Source organism: Bubalus bubalis, chromosome 6 (assembly GCF_019923935.1).
Source record: "Bubalus bubalis isolate 160015118507 breed Murrah chromosome 6, NDDB_SH_1, whole genome shotgun sequence".
Taxonomy (NCBI): domain Eukaryota; kingdom Metazoa; phylum Chordata; class Mammalia; order Artiodactyla; family Bovidae; genus Bubalus; species Bubalus bubalis.
This window is the reverse complement of record NC_059162.1, coordinates 103,012,020-103,027,952: the sequence shown is the minus strand read 5'-3', so window position 1 is coordinate 103,027,952 and position 15,933 is coordinate 103,012,020. Positions and strand designations below refer to the sequence as shown.

Genomic DNA, 15,933 nt, shown 5'->3' with positions numbered 1-15,933 from the left:
GTCTGCCTTCTCAGTATTTCATTTATATCCATTTATAAAGTTGTAGTGTATGTGGGCAATTTATATTTCACTCATCCATATTTAGTTTCAACCATAATTTGTGACTATCCCAGTCTTAAAACTGATTCACATTGTTCACACTGGTTGCACCCAAGAAAACTTACCAACAGGAAAGAGAACTGACATTTGTGGTGGCAGAAGTATTACATATGTTAACTCATTTAATTCTTACAGTAATTCAGCCAGGGATTTTATAGGGGAAGGAAATAATGCAAGGTGGTAGAACTGGGTTTACTAGTGTATCTGTCTCTGAAGACAATACTCTTTTTTCTCTTTGCACTGAAATACCTTGAAGATGTGAGAGGATTGTAGAATTTTAGCCTACATATTTGATTCAGTTCAGTTCAGTTCAGTCGCTCAGTCGTGTCCGACTCTTTGCGACCTCATGAATCGCAGCACGCCAGGCCTCCCTGGCCATCACCAACTCCCGGAGTTCACTCAACCTCACATCCATTGAGTCAGTGATGCCATCCAGCCATCTCATCCTCTGTCGTCCCCTTCTCCTCCTGCCCCCAATCCCTCCCAGCATCAGAGTCTTTTCCAATGAGTCAGCTCTTCGCATGAGGTGGCCAAAGTACTGGAGTTTCAGCTTTAGCATCATTCCTTCCAAAGAACACCCAGGGCTGATCTCCTTGAGAATGGACTGGTTGGATCTCCTTGCAGTCCAAGGGACTCTCAAGAGTCTTCTCCAACACCACAGCTTAAAAGCATCAATTCTTTGGCACTCAGCTTTCTTCAGAGTCCAACTCACATCCATACATGACCACTGGAAAAAACCATGGCCTTGACTAGATGGACCTTTGTTGGCAAAGTAATGTCTCTGCTTTTGAATATGCTATCTAGGTTGGTCATAACTCTCCTTCCAAGGAGTAAGCGTCTTTTAATTTCATGGCTGCAGTCACCATCTGCAGTGATTAGATTTTTAAAAAATTAAACCTGAAAGAAAAAAGTCTTAATCCTGGATAGTGGTCTTGTTGTGTTTGAATTGATGAACAAAAGTCAAGTTTAACTAAGTAGCACTCAGAAAAATCCCTGTGCAGGGACTTTGGGAAACTGGAGGTGGTTCCTTGGCCAGGGAATGTTTAGCTTCTTCGACAAATGTATTGGAATTAGTAGGTATTGGATTAGTTAATCTTTCAACTCCCTTTCAGGGGGAGGCATAAATTAGGAGTACGGAATTAACAGATATAAACTAGTATCCATAAAATAGATAAGCAACATGTATTTACTGTAACGCACAGGCAATTACACACAATATCTTGAAATAACCTATCATGGAATATAATCTGTAAACAACAACTACCCCTTATCACTATGCTATACACCGGAAACTAACACATTATTGTAAATCAACTATACTTCATAATAAATAAATAGACTTCTTTCCAGTTCCCAAATCCTTTGACTTTAAAAACCTCCAGTGGGGCGCGGGATTCTGGATTTGGGGGATGTCTACAGGACCACCAAGGGTGTCAAATTTAGAGTGAAGAAGAAATTCTGAATTCGTGACCCCTAGGAGATCATGTCGGAGAAGGCAATGGCACCCCACTCCAGTACTCTTGCCTGGAAAATCCCATGGACAGAGGAGCCTGGTGGGCTGCAGTCCGTGGGGTCGCTAAGAGTCGGACACGACTGAGTGACTTCACTTTCACTTTTCACTTCTATGCATTGGAGAAGGAAATGGCAACCCACTCCAGTGTTTTTGCTTGGAGAATCCCAGGGAGGAGGGAGCCTGGTGGGCTGCCGTCTATGGGGTCGCACAGAGTCGGACACGACTGAAGCGACTTAGCAGCAGCAGATCATGTAGGTTAGCGCTACATAGCCTACTACTTCCCACACTGGTGGCCCACACTTTGGGCTTTTAACGCCGGAGCGCAGCAGGAAGCCCTCGACTTTAGAGGGAATCCAGTCTCCACCACTAAATTCTAAACTTCTCAAATTTCTTCTCCGAGCCTATTATCTTCCACAGGACTACAACTCCCAGCAGGTCACTCCCAGGATTCTAGCGTTGTGGCAGCCAGTAGAAAGGAAAGGGAATCCTCAGGAACCAATCCTGAAGAGGTAGGGCGGATCCTTTCCGGGTTCCGGTTCCGGCTCCGCCCCCCCGGCTCAGTGAGGCGGTACTGTTCCTGACCGCGAGACGCTGGAGCTAGGTGGGTTGGGGTTGGGCCCGAGGTTGCCGTGGGGAGGTGCTAGTGGCTTCGCGGGGAACTCTCAGCTTAGTCCCTTTCATCTCACCGGGCAGCTGGGGCTGTGGCTTTGTTCCTCGGACCCACTGGGGAACAAACGGGGCCCTGTGGTCCCTCGTCCCAACTCCTGGAGCCCCTTCCCCCGGCCTGCATGGCCAGCGTCTGGCTCCAAGCCCCTGCCTCCCCGCCCTTCTGTTGGCCTTTGAGTACCCAGTTCCGCTGCCACTGACCATATCTTTGGGGTCAGCTTCTCCTTCTCTCCCACCCCTCCGGCTCCACTCCCGGCCGGCAGCTCTGAACTTGGCTCCTGTAGACCGCTCCAACCTCAGACTCCGCCCGGCTGCACACAACCCAGCTTCTTGAGTCGGGTTCCCAACCCTGACCAGTCTCCTCGGACCCTCTGACTGTTTTGGTCCTCTTCTCTCTCTGACTCCTTATCCACCACCCCCACCTCCCCGTTCGCAGTTCTTTCACACATTTCCTCTGATATTTCCAAGCTCCCCTCTTTCCTTCCTCCCTGCAAGTCTTGACATGACCCTAAAGGCTCCTCAGACCACTTTCCAGCTTTGTCCCTTCCATCTAACCCAGGCCCTTGGCCTTCAGCATCTCTAATCACAAGGCCCATCTTCTTGGCTCTAACTTGTTAGATCTGGTTCCTTTTCCACACCGTCTCAGTCCCTTCCACCTGTGGTCCTCCCTGTACCTCTGAACCTCCTGCGAAGACAAACCCCATGAGTCCCCTTTTCCCCAAATCTCTGAAATGTGATATGGAAATGCGTCTTTACCTGGCACTGTCTTCTTAGTAGATGGTGGGTTCCCCATCTCTGTCAGTTCCAGTCTTGCTCATCCATCCTGCAAGTCCTGACTCAAAAGACTACCTTTTCCATGAAGCTGCTTATCCCGGAACTCTTCAGGGAGATATGCCTGTGTCATTAGAACTCCCATGGGACTGTATTTATTACTGGTGTAGCGCTTAAAACCACTGGCTTTGGAGCGATGGGCATGGCTCCCAGTTCTGCCACTCATTTGGTGTGTGCCGTTGGGCGAATTACAAGTTTCCTGCTTTGCTTCGCCTGGAACTTAACCTTCTACACTTGTATGACAGTTTCTGGAGTTGGGGGCCCATGACGCTGCACTGTACCGTAAAGCCTTTTAGGGTGGTGACTCTAGTCTTAAATCTTCTTATTCAACTCCGCATTCAGCTCTGGGAAGAGTCAGGGCTTCGTATATTGTGGATTCTCAGTATAGTGGGATTGGTTATGAGTGGAGGCCGTGTAGCTCATTGCATAGAGAGAGAGATTGGAGCCCTAGGTGGGATGGGCAGGAGTAGGCGGTAAATTAAGATCATATCCATTCACTCATACTTAAAAAATTTTGAGCACCAGGCCTTGTGCAGGAGACATTACTAAAATGACCAGTCCCTGCCCACAAATTGCTAATAAACTAATACTGGGAACAGACATGTAAACAGATAATTGCAAAACACCATAAAAGCCAGTACAAGATTCTGTGAGTGCATAAAGGAGGAAATGGGCAGGAATTAAGAGATTGCTAAGGAATCGTGGGTGAGAATAGACACAGGTAAGCATGAAATGGGTTGTGGAGACAGGCCTGGTCTTCACTCAGTTTATTCAGTAAATATTTATTAAGGATCTACTGTGTATGACTGCCACTCCTCTAGGAGTTTGGTTTACATTAATGAATAAAGCAAAGAACCTGGCCCTAATGGGACTTAAGTTTTGCAAGGGGAGGCTTATACTAAATAATAGACATAAAGAACAGATCATTAGAAGGTGAGAAATGCTATGGGGCAAGGGGGAACTGAGTGTGGGGGAAGGGGTTATAATTTTTATTTTTAACTTTTTGTTTTGGAGGGGTTGTAATTTTTTAAAGGGATGGTCAGAAGATAGTGACTAAGTATCAAGGAATAGTTTCTGGGTTTGTTTTTTTTTTGCAGTTTTGAAAGTGAAGCAGCCTTTTTTTTTTTTTTTTTAAACATTACTTACCTAGATTCTTGAAAAAAGAAACACTCTTAACAGAGATTGGTAGATTATAGTTTGCTTTCTTTTGTTTGAAATAAAGTTTTGTTAGGATACAGCCACACCCAATCATTTACGGATTTTCTACGCCTGCTTTTATGATACAACGACAGAGTTGAGTAGTTGCAACAGAGATCCTATGACCCCAAATATTTACTAAATATATACTCCCTGGTCCTTTACAGAAAAAGTTTACTGACCATCCCCCCACCCCACTCCTTAAAGGTTTAATGTACTGTCCATATTTCACATTTTAGATTATATATACGGTACCATTTTTTTAATTGAATTTTTAACAAGATCATATAAGGAATCTTTTTCATTCTTGCCTTCTTTACAGGGCTAGCATATAGTGTCTTCAGCAGTTAATCACAGCTGTCTTGTACTGAGTGACCAGTACATGCCACACTTCACACTGAGCATATGCTAGGCATTTCCTCTAACAGTCCTGCTGTGTCCGTTGGTATCACAGTTTCAGTGATACAGGAGTTGAGGCTCAGAGTGGTTGAGTAATTTGCAGAGTTGTAAAGACAGTATATGTCACCACTGAGACCCAGCCCTAAATGTAGTTGGTGTCCCTTTCATTATCGTTTGTTGTTGTTTTCCACAAAGGATGCAGAATTACCAGTCTTTCATTCCCTGTCGTCAGTGTCCCGTCATAGCCCGGGCTTGCCTCCCGCATCCCCTTGTTCATGTCAGTCTGCGGTATTTCCACCAGTCCACTCTGCCTTTTGAAATGCCATTATTTCCTCAAGGTTCCGAGGAAATACCACTCTCCTCTTGTCAGTATTTCTCTCCCTCACTTGCCGTCCGTGTCTGTAGGAACTCTAAAGGAGTCTGTGCGGCTTAGCGAGCATCTACTGACATATGCACAAATAGGGGGGCAGTGGGGCAGAGGGGGCAGTGTGTGCCTGTGAGACTGTGTGGTGTGAGCGTATAGCTGCGTGTGTGTATGGTGTGTGGTGGTGTGGCCATGTATATGGTTCTTTGTATGGGAGGGCTGTGTATGGTGTGTGTGATTGGCACGTGTGTGGCTGTGTAGGTGTGATTGCATGATATGCACGTGTGTTGTAAGAGTGACTGTGTGTGTATGGTGAGTATGACTGTGTGTGTGGTGTGAGACTGTGTGTGTAGGCACTGCTCTGTGGGGTGTGTGAGTGGAAGTGGGCACTGCCCAGGCAGAACAGACACAGTCCAGGCTCTACAGTGGATCTTGGAGGACCCAGATGTTACCCTTTATTTGTTAGACTATGGTGAGATGTGGCGAAGGGAAGGGTGGCAGAACACTTCAGAGGATTCAGAGCTTGGCCTTGTAAGTGAGTAGGAGAGCCTCCGGAATTAGAGGTTCTGTTATTTTCAGTTTGAAAGCAGGCAGATAGAGGGATACTTGTAAGGAAGATTTTTCCAGATAAGATTAAACAATGGGAATTTCAGTTAACTTAGGCAGAAAAATCAAACTCACCCCCTAATGGAAGGTCCTGTACTTGCAGGTGAATTAGAGTCTAGACTCATGGTTTAGTGTGGTAGTAAGATAAGTGGCATTATGCAAATTTCACAGATAACATCTTTTGGGGGTGGACAAAGCTGGGGGCCTTCCTTTTGCTGTGGTGAGTAACTTTACGTATCTGTGGAGGTTTGTCACTTGGAAGTTAGTAAAGGCATTCTTCCAAGTATTCCAGTTAATGGAATGAAATGGTTCTTTCTATAGGGATCATGTACTGGGACAGAATCAACCCAGGATAGAAGATTCGCTGGGGGCTGGCCTGACCCATGGAATAAAGGTGTTGGCCATTTGTGTTCATCCTCAGGGTTCAGAGATGGGCAGTGAGAAGGAGCAGAGCCCAGAACAGCACCTGCCCGAGGAAGGGGAACGGGGTAATAAGCCCTGGAGAGTGGATGACTCCAAGGGACCGGATGGGGAAAAAGAGCCTGGGCAAGCAAGTCCGTCGGAGGGGCCAGAAGGGCCCCGTCCAGAAGAGCCCACGCAGGAAGTCGTTGTCTCTGCTGCAAAGCCGGAGGACCTCTCTGCTCATCGGAGGCCCGAGGTGGATGAGAAGCCCTTTGTATGTGTCCAGTGTGGCAAAACCTTCAACAACACCTCCAACCTGAGGACGCACCAGCGCATCCACACGGGCGAGAAGCCTTACCAGTGTTCCGAGTGCGGTAAGAGCTTCTCCAGAAGCTCCAACCGGATCCGGCACGAGCGCATCCACCTGGAGGAGAAGCACTACAAGTGCCCCAACTGCGAGCAGAGCTTCCGGCGGCACGCGGACCTCACCACGCACCAGCAGGACCACCTGGGCCGGCGGCCCTTCCGCTGCGACCTCTGTGGCAAGAGCTTCGGCCAGAGCTCGGCGCTGGCGGTGCACTACCGGACCCACCTGGAGCCCGCGCCCTACATCTGCTGCGAGTGCGGGAAGAGCTTCAGCAACAGCTCCAGCTTCGGCGTACATCACCGCACCCACACGGGCGAGCGGCCCTACGAGTGCACCGAGTGCGGGCGGACCTTCAGCGACATCTCCAACTTCGGGGCGCACCAGCGGACCCACAGGGGCGAGAAGCCCTACCGGTGCACCGCGTGCGGGAAGCATTTCTCCCGCAGCTCCAATCTCATCCGCCACCAGAAAACACACCGGGGAGAGCAGGCCGGGAGAGAGTCCAGCTGAAGAGGCCGAGAGAGCGCGGACAGAGCTAGGGACCCCAGCATAGCGTAGAAAGACCTTTAGGATCCGCTGCTGCCCCCTTGACCTCAAGCCCTTCTCCCACTTTGGAGATGGGTTTTCTGTTGCCTCTGAAGCCAGAATCTCCAGGAAGTCAGAGAAGGGACTCGGAGTAAAAATCTTTACATTTTTCCAGGCCAATTTCTTGTGGTAGATAGTCAGAGGACTCCATCTTAGTTTCATCTCCTTGGGGTGAAAGAGAAATAGGGTAGGTTTAGTTCTTGCTTATATCATTAGGGTGACCTTCTCCTGGCCTTTAAGGAAGTACCTGTGAGATAAGCATCGCTGTCTGGAGGGCCTCTGTATTGTGTATGGACTGCTTGAGCTTAGGGCGCACTGCAGGGGTCCACTAATTCCACCCACTGTGCCTCAGCTGGACAGGGAGGAAGGGGCTTCCCAGGCCTGGAGAAGAGGTCTCAGGTCCTACTTTAGGAATGAAAGGGAAACCCTTTCATTCCCTCATGTTTGTGACTTGTCACCCCCAGCCCAGCGTGCATCTGTTTCTCCAGGATTAGCAGTAAAACCCTTTAATGAAAAGGACCTGTGTACTTATTTGGGGGCATCAAAGAGGTGGAGAGATGGTCACATGGCCACCACTCGGGAAGGAAGCTGAATTTCAAGAAAGAACGGGTGACTGCTCTGAAAAGCAAAAGGAAGCAGCCGACTGAGGTCTGTGAGGAGGAAGGGGAGAGAGAGGGAAGTAATACTAATTGAGCATCTACTGTGTGCCCTCGATGCTACAGGTCACATTCCCATTCTTTATTTAGTTTTGCAGCAGCCTGCAAGGGAGTATGTGGAGGAGACAAGTGAGAAATCACTTGCTGTGAAGTCACATCATGGGTATGTTGGTAGAGCCAGCGTTCAGACCTGGGTCTCCCTTGTTTCTGAGCTGAGGCTCTTTGACTACATTCACCTTGTTGGCTTCTGAAGGAGAAGCCACTTAGCGAGCTGGCCTGGGACCAGGTGATTTCCTGGAAGTGGGAGCTGGTTCGTGGCCTCTTGAGACAGTCCTGGACCCTTTGCTCTGTGGGACGTCAGTGCCAAGCATGAGAACCTTTTCAACTTTAGATTGATAATTGATTGACACTATTCTGTGCCTAAGAAATATGACAGGAACTTGGAATAGGGGCTGAGGGGTGGGACAAGATGAACCTAGAGAGAGTCATTGCCCTTAGCAGCAGTTTAGTTCCTAAGGTTGGGACAGCTTGGTAGAGGTCAGGTCCGGCTTCCTGCCCTTCTGAAGGCCTGTCTCCATGTGGCAAGTTTTCAGTGTTTTCTGCATTAAAGTTTATAGAGTTCACCCAGATTTCCTCCTACAAATAGAAAAGACCACCACCCCTCCAACCCTGCCTCTGGCCACTCTGGGGTTCTGTTCTTCCAGGGTGAGGGGCCCTCATCTGTCACCAGCTGGCAGAATGACTGGCACAGCTGATGACCTGACCTACTGCAAAGGGATCCTGCCACCCACCCAGGAAGGGATGTGCCTTTACTTTTTCTAACCATAAAACATGACTTCCAAACAATTCCCTGATATTTGTAGGGTCCTTTTCAGTTTACAAAGGACTTCTATTTCATATACATTTTCCTGCTCCTTGAAAATCTTCATACAAAGTATTTTAAACATATAGTCACCCAACTTGTATGTATAACTTGCTCCCTAATAATAGAAGTTGCCAGGGACTTCCTGGCTGTACAGTGGCTTAAGACTGCTTCCACTGCAGGGGCTGTGGGTTCGATCCTGGCAGGGGCTGTGGGTTCGATCCTGGCTGGGGAGCCAAAATCTCACATGCCACGTGGCCAGAAATAAAACTTAAGAAGTTGCCATCTAACACCTACTGAGTGCCAGTTATTTCTGATTTGCATGACTAATCTGCAAAGTAGCAATATCCCCATTTTGAAGATAAGGAAATTCTGAGGGGTTAAATGACCTGACTTAATGGCTGAGCTGGGATTCCAGTTAGGCCAGCTCATTTTTGCTCATTACCAAGCTAGGTCTGCTGGTGGTCTCTCAGTCTGGGGAGCTTGGTAACCCAGAGCCTTAGAGACAACTGCTATGACTTGGAGTCTTGCCAGTAAGACCTAGGACCTGCTTTGAGCTTGCTGGCCCATTTCATTTACCCTTTTCTGACCAATTGCATAGGCTATGTTTTTGGTCTTGGTCCAGGCTATTGAGTTCTGATTAGTCCATTTATTCACTCTGATTTCTTTTTTTGCTAACTTCCTTTTCTTCATTCCTTTTTCCTCCTCCCTTTCCCTTCCCCTTCTTTCCTCCCTTCCCACTCTGTTCCTCTCTCTTCCTCCTAGTTACTAGGAATACTGACAGTGAAGATATGGCTTCTGTATTCTCTAGTGTGGGGTGGCTGCTAGGTTTCAACAGCAGGCAAACCTGGAAGGGTGGGGCTCCCATCAACTCCTGGCACTTGATCCTGGTGTGGTGACCACCCACGGCCTCCCTGCCCCTGGACTGAGTTCACATGAAGCCCCTTCCCTTCCCATCAGCCTGCATGCAATTCAGTTCTATCCACCAACATTTATGAAGCAGCTATTACGCGTCAGGAGGCAGGGAATTCTCCCTGCCTCACCTAAGGGAGTCCTAACTGGATGCCTGAGAGGGTCCGCAGCAGGGAAGGGATGTTGTGGGTAGGTGTGGAGAAGGGAAAAGCTGAGCACGCATAGCCTATGTACAGGCCCTCTCCCCTCAGCACTGGAGAAGCTTGACCCCTGAACTCTCCTGTATGATAGGAAAGATCTAAGGGACATCAACACAGCCATAGACAGAGCTCCTGGGTCCTGACTTCTGTTGGGATAGGCAGTCACCCCTGGGCTCCTTATGCTCTGAAAGTTCTGGGTTCCTTCTGCTATGAGATCCCAGATGAAAGCAGAGGCCCACATGTAACTTGCCACCTACCATCCAGTACTCCTTGGAATCCAGGCATTTTCCCAGTCTCTAGTCCACAGAGAGACGTCACCCCGTTATGATTTGGGTAACAATACTTTCCCATTCAGTCTCTCAACACCATAGTGCAGGCAAATTACAGGATTGCTTTTGATGGAGCCCAGAAGAGAGGCCTGGAACCAGCCCTTCACAGGTTTGGGTACTGGGAAACGGTGATTGTAACAGCATTTACTACTGACCCTAATTTTAAGTCTTCATAGTTCTGCGAGGTAATTACTGTTTCCATTTTGCTGACGACGAAATCCAGGTTCAGTTAGATTAAGTAATTTGCCCATTTAAGGTCATGGCGCCCCTAGGTGGCTCACCTGGGATTTTAACCAACCCAGACCCGATAGTAAGGCCTTCTTAATAACATGGTAATTGAGCCTTGCTCCCTGGACCCCCACTCCCTGTCAGGTCCCACTACTCCTTAGAGTGGTCCTATCCCACCCAGAAGGATGTTCTTTCACATCTCTATCATGGTTATTTGGCTTGGCCTAGGAATTGATGTTCCTAGAGAAGATGGGGTGTACTGAGCCAAAGCCAGGCTGCTGAGGGTAAGGTCTGAACAAGAACAGGGATCAGCTGGAGCCCTGTGAGGCTCCTCCTTGTTCTCCCTCCCCCATAGGGTGTCTTCTGGGCGGTACAACATCTTGCTGTAGTCCCCATGGTGATTTGGGACCCTGGGACAACCAGGGCTTGCTCTTCCTCTTCATTGGACACTGAGAAGCTGACTTTCTCTTTCCCCTGCTCTGGGACACTGCCCCGGGCCTCAGCTTACTGCCCTGAGGCTCCCACCCTGGGTTTAATTTTCACCAACCTTAATGTGAGACAGCAGACCAGGGTACAGCCTGCAGAACTCCTTCACCTGCAGAAGCAGGCCAGTGATGGGAGAGGGAGGAGCCTCCAGGAAGAGGTGAAAAATAACGACCACTTTACCCTTCAGAGTTTTTGCCTGAGACTCATGTCACAAAAGACAGATGAACAGGAGAAAAACAAGTTTATTCATGTGTATATCTCACAAACCTGAGAGACACCCAGGGAAAATGAGTGAACTCACCTAGCTGGTCTAATGTGTTCAGTTGTGCCCAACTCTGCCACCCCATGTAGCCCACCAGGCTCCTATGTCTGGGATTTCCCAGACAAGAATACTGGAGTGGGTTGTCATTTCCTTCTCCAGGGTATCTTCCCAACCCAGGGATCGAATTCACATCTCCTGTGTTCTTTACCACTGAGCCACCTGGGAAGCCCTACGTGGCCTAAACCAGCAGTTTAAATACCATCTTTAGCCAAAGACGAAATAAAGGTGAGGGTGAGGAAGCCAGCCAGTTACGGGAGATTGCCAGGAAGAGCAGGGTAAACAGTAAGGCTTGTTATGCAGATTAAGTCTCTGCCTTCCCCATCAGTAAGATTCTCTTACTATCTAGTTGTTTTCTCCTAGTGCAGCGAGGGAGACACCCTCACAAATAGAGATTTCCTTTATAAGTGTAAATTTCCCTTTCAAAAAAAGTAATTCCTACTCTGTTTTTCTGAGTCATCCCTTCTGACTGTGGGCGACTGGCACTTATACCCAGAGTTCCGAGGCAGGATGATAGGTGTCATTCACAGTCGTGCCCAGGGGTCTGTGGGAGCAGCCCCGGGGAGGGCCCTAACCTGGCCTGTACTGGACATTGGCCCCCAGGAGTGACTAGGACAGCCCTTCCTGCCAGGAACTCAGAGGAAGGGAAACTCCCTTCTGAACAAGGCGCTGGGGGAACACAGGCAGGATGCCTAAACTCTTCACAGGAGGGGAGAAGGCTGAGAGGATTGAATCTGGTCTTGGAGAATGAGTAAGTGTTTACTAGTTAAAGAAGAGGAAGGCTATTTCCGATGGAAGGGAAGCTTTAGTGTTTTAGGGAACAGTGAAACATTTGGGGCAGTGAAGGTTGTCCTGGGTGAGATGATGAGGTTGGTAAGGTAGTTGGGGACTGGGTCCTGAAGGGTGTTGGATGCCAGGAAAAGGAATTTCAGGTTGTGGACAGTAGAGAATTTTAAAGCCAAGAGATAGCATGATCACATTCATGCCTGAGGTTCCTGTGGTCTGTGTAATCCTCTGTGTCAACAAAAAATTAATCAGGTGATCCAAGAAAGAAATAGAAAATTTTATTTGAGCCATACTGAGGATTATGACTCAGGAACAACCTCTCAGAAAGCTCCGAGAACTGTTCCACCCATTAGAGGTCAAAGCAAAGTTATATAAATGAGACAGAGGGTTGTACGTTAAGTGTTATTGACAGTTTACATAAGCCAGATCTGTGTGTACAAAGCAAGCAGTGGGCCATGGGTCATCACGGCCCCTTCCAAGATGAAGAAGGAAGGTTATCTCCCAGGAAGTTGTAACCTTGATGAGGTTAAGAGGAAACGTTATCTGTGAATGAGGTCTGCTCAGTGCAGGTGCATAACACACAGTAAAGGGGAGGGAGGAGGAGAAAATAAAAATTTTAATAAAATTTTCTTGTCTTACCATAAAATATAAATTTTATTTCATCACTTGTTCCCATTTGCTTAATCACAGAACTCAGCACCTTCATGAGTTCCCTGGGACGTTCTGTCATATCAGGCATTTGTACAGCTAGAATCCCTTCGAGAGATTGGGAATCTTGGGGAGGGGTCTCATCAGGGAGTGGGACTAACTTGCTCTTCTTTCCTCCCATCACTGTCCTTACTCCTTTCTCAGATTGCTGTGGAAACTCCAGGTCTATTATAAAAAAGCTGTCCAGTTCTCCTTGCTGCTGCTGCTGCTAAGTCGCTTCAGTCGTGTCTGACTCTGTGCGACCCCATAGACAGCAGTCCACCAGGCTCTGCCGTCCCTGGGATTCTCCAGGCAAGAACACTGGAGTGGGTTGCAATTTCCTTCTCCATTGCGTGAAAGTGAAAAGTGAAAGGGAAGTCGCTCAGTCGCGTCCGACTCTTCGCGACCCCATGGACTGCAGCCTACCAGGATCCTCCATCCATGGGATTTTCTAGGCAAGAGTACTGGAGTGGGGTGCCATTGCCTTCTCCGGTCCAGCTCTCCTTAGCTTCCGATAATAATTTGTATACGCAAACACATCAAGGGGCTCAGCAGAACAAAGGCCTCACCGCTTAATAGTGGTACAGTTCAGCTCAGTTGTGTCCAAGTCTTGGCGACAGTGGGATACCCATCCCCAAAAAGCAGTTGTAAAAAAAATCCAAACGACAAATATCCTGGAAGATTTGCAAAGCATGTGAACATATTAAAGGTTCAAGACACTCATGTGAGCACAAGTGGTTTCCACTTCTTTCTGAGACCCCCATTAAAAGGACAGAGTAGGCATATAAATACCTAACAGCAAAGAGGATGGCAGGGAGATGGGGTGGCAGGTGAAGCGATGTCAACACCTTTCTAGAAGTGGATGACAACACATTTGTGGTTCAGCAGTGTGGAGGAAGCCATGGCCTAGAAGGTAGGTGATGGACGTGACAGCCAGTCTTCCTGGCAAGACCCCACAGAGGCTCTGAGTTCATAACCAGCAAATACCGGGGACAGACATGAAAAGTGGACCTAAGAATGAGGGAGCTGGTAGGAGGTCTTTCTGTGCAGAAGCTTGTACCAGTCACCCTCCTACCCCTCCACCTTCAAAGAGGAGAGTGATTGGCACTTACCTCCAGACGAGCAACACCACACACACACAGCCAAACCAAGAAGAATCATTCTATGGGAATCCAGTAAGTCCCTAGGGGAAATCTAGGGTGTTTAATGCGGTGTTGACATCTCAGAATAAAACTTTTGTTATTCTGACATTTATAAGCCCCCCACCCTTCCCCGCCAGGAATCACCCAAACACTCACCCTGTAGTAATTCCTGACAGAAAACCCTACTGCCGGAAGTCCTTCATGGTCCCGCTCAGGGAAGCAGACACGGCAGCGGAGGAAACACACAGCAACAGAGAAACCAACACAATTACTGAGACCGTTGGTCCGTTACTCCATAAACACACAACCAGCAGCACCAGAATTATAAAGACAGTTAAAAGCGTGAGAGACAACATAAGCCGAGTAGGTGACTCCAGACAACAGAAAGCTATAATGGCACAGTAGAATCATTTTTAAAAAATTGATTATAGTTAATTGATAATACTATATTGGTTTCAGGTATACAACATAGTGATTTGGAATTTTTATAGCTAATACTGCATTTAAAATTATTACATTGGTTATATTCTCCATGCTGTACAATATATCCTTGTACTTCATTTTATACATAGTAGTTAGTAACTTAGTCCCCAACCCTATCTTGTCCCTCTCTCCCCCCGACTGGTGACCACTAGTCTGCTATTTCTGTGAATCTGCTTCTGTTTGGTTATATTCATTCATTTTACTTCTTAAATTTCATATATAAGGGATAACAAAGTATTTGATTTATTTCACTAAGCATAATGCCTCCAGGTCCATCCATGTTATTGCAAATAGCAAAAGTGCATTCTTTTCATGGCTGAGTAATATTCCATTGTATGTATGTGTGTGTGTGTGTGTATATATATGTATGTACACCACATCTTCTTTATTCATTCATCTGTTGAGGGACACTTGGCTTGTTTCCATATCTTGGCCATTGTAAATAATGCTGCTATGAGCATTGAGATGCATTTATCTTTTTGAATTAGTATTTTTGTCTTTTTATGGCTATATATCCAGGATGGAATTGCTGGATCATATGGTAGTTCTATTTTTAGTTTTTTGAGAAACCTTATTGTTTGCCATCGTGGCAACACTAATTACATTCCCAGCAACAGTGTACAGGTTTCCTTATTCTCCACATTCTCACCAATGTTTGTTATCTGTGGTCTTGTTGATGATCGCCATTCTGACAGGTATGAAGTGATACCTTGTGGTTTTAATCCCTTTGATGGGCAGTGGTGTTGAACATCTTTTCATATGTCTGTTGGCCATCTGCATACCTTCTTTGGAAAAATGCGTAAGTCTTCGGAACATTTTGAAATTGGGTTGTTTATTGTTTTGATGTGGAGTTGTATGAGCTGTTTATATATTTTGGATATTAACCCATTTTTGGATGTTTTCTCCCTTTCATTAGGTTGACTTCTCATTTTGTTGAGGTTTCCTTTGCTGTACAAAAGCTTTTAAGTTTAATTAGGTCCCATTTATTTTTTCTTTCATTTCCTTTGCCTTAGGAAATCCCCCAAAATACTGCTGTAACTTCTGCTTATGCTTTCTTCTAGGAGTTTTTGGTTTCTGGTTATACATTTAGGTCTTTAATTTATTTTGAGTTTACTTTTCCATATGATATAAAAAAATGTGCTAATTTCATTCTTTTACATGTTACTGTCCAGTTTTCCCAGCACCACTTATTGAAGAGAGTGCCTTTCCTGTATTGTATGTCTTCACTTCCTTTGTTAGAACTTAATTGACCGTAAAGGTGTGGGCTTATTTCTGGGCTCTCTGACACAATAGAATCTTTAAAAACTCTAGAGATATCCTCAGGGAGATCTGGCAAGATACTACCTCTATAGAATAAGAATGTTGCTAGTGGAAAGAGACCAACTGGAAAATCGGAAACAGCTTTTGGATATTAAAATTGTGTGCTAAGTCGCTTCAGTCCTGTCTGACTGTTTGCACCCCATGGACTGTAGCCTGCCAGGCTTCTGTGTCCAAGGGATTCTCCAGGCAGATACTGGAGTGGATTTCCATTTTCTCCTCCAGGGGATCTTCCCAACTTGAGATCAAACCCGCGTCTCGTATGTCTCCTGCATTGGCAGGAGTTCTTTACCACTAGCGCCACCTGGGAAGCCCTTATGGATATTAAGCATATGATAGATAAAATAAGATATTCAAGAAACCACTTGGAAGATAACATTGAGAAAAGCCCCTAAAATGTAAGGCAAAAATACAGAGATAGGGAAAGAGGAAATAAGTGACACAGAAGATCAACTTCGTATGATGAAGACTGCTGATTGTTCTCCAAAATCTGTTCA

The 15,933-nt window shown here is 46.8% G+C and overlaps 1 protein-coding gene across 2 annotated transcripts; it reads left to right on the top strand.

The window, feature by feature from the left end:
* Positions 1–2,088: 2,088 nt before the first annotated feature.
* On the top strand, positions 2,089–7,545 carry ZNF691 (zinc finger protein 691). Of its 2 annotated transcripts, none has more exons than XM_044945151.1 (2): positions 2,089–2,213; positions 6,097–7,545. In XM_044945151.1, the coding sequence occupies exon 2, from the start codon at positions 6,106–6,108 to the stop codon at positions 6,952–6,954; it is 849 nt and encodes a 282-aa protein (XP_044801086.1). In that variant the 5' UTR covers positions 2,089–2,213; positions 6,097–6,105; the 3' UTR covers positions 6,955–7,545. The 2 variants fall into 2 exon arrangements, with proteins under 2 accessions (XP_044801086.1, XP_025144732.2); XM_025288947.2 differs by having other exon boundaries at positions 2,098–2,213; positions 5,997–7,545.
* Positions 7,546–15,933: the final 8,388 nt, after the last annotated feature.

What these genes read in the sequence shown, in the direction of transcription:
- ZNF691 (XM_044945151.1), top strand. Translation starts at nt 6,106, where the DNA reads ATGGGCAGTGAGAAGGAGCAGAGCCCAGAACAGCACCTGCCCGAGGAA.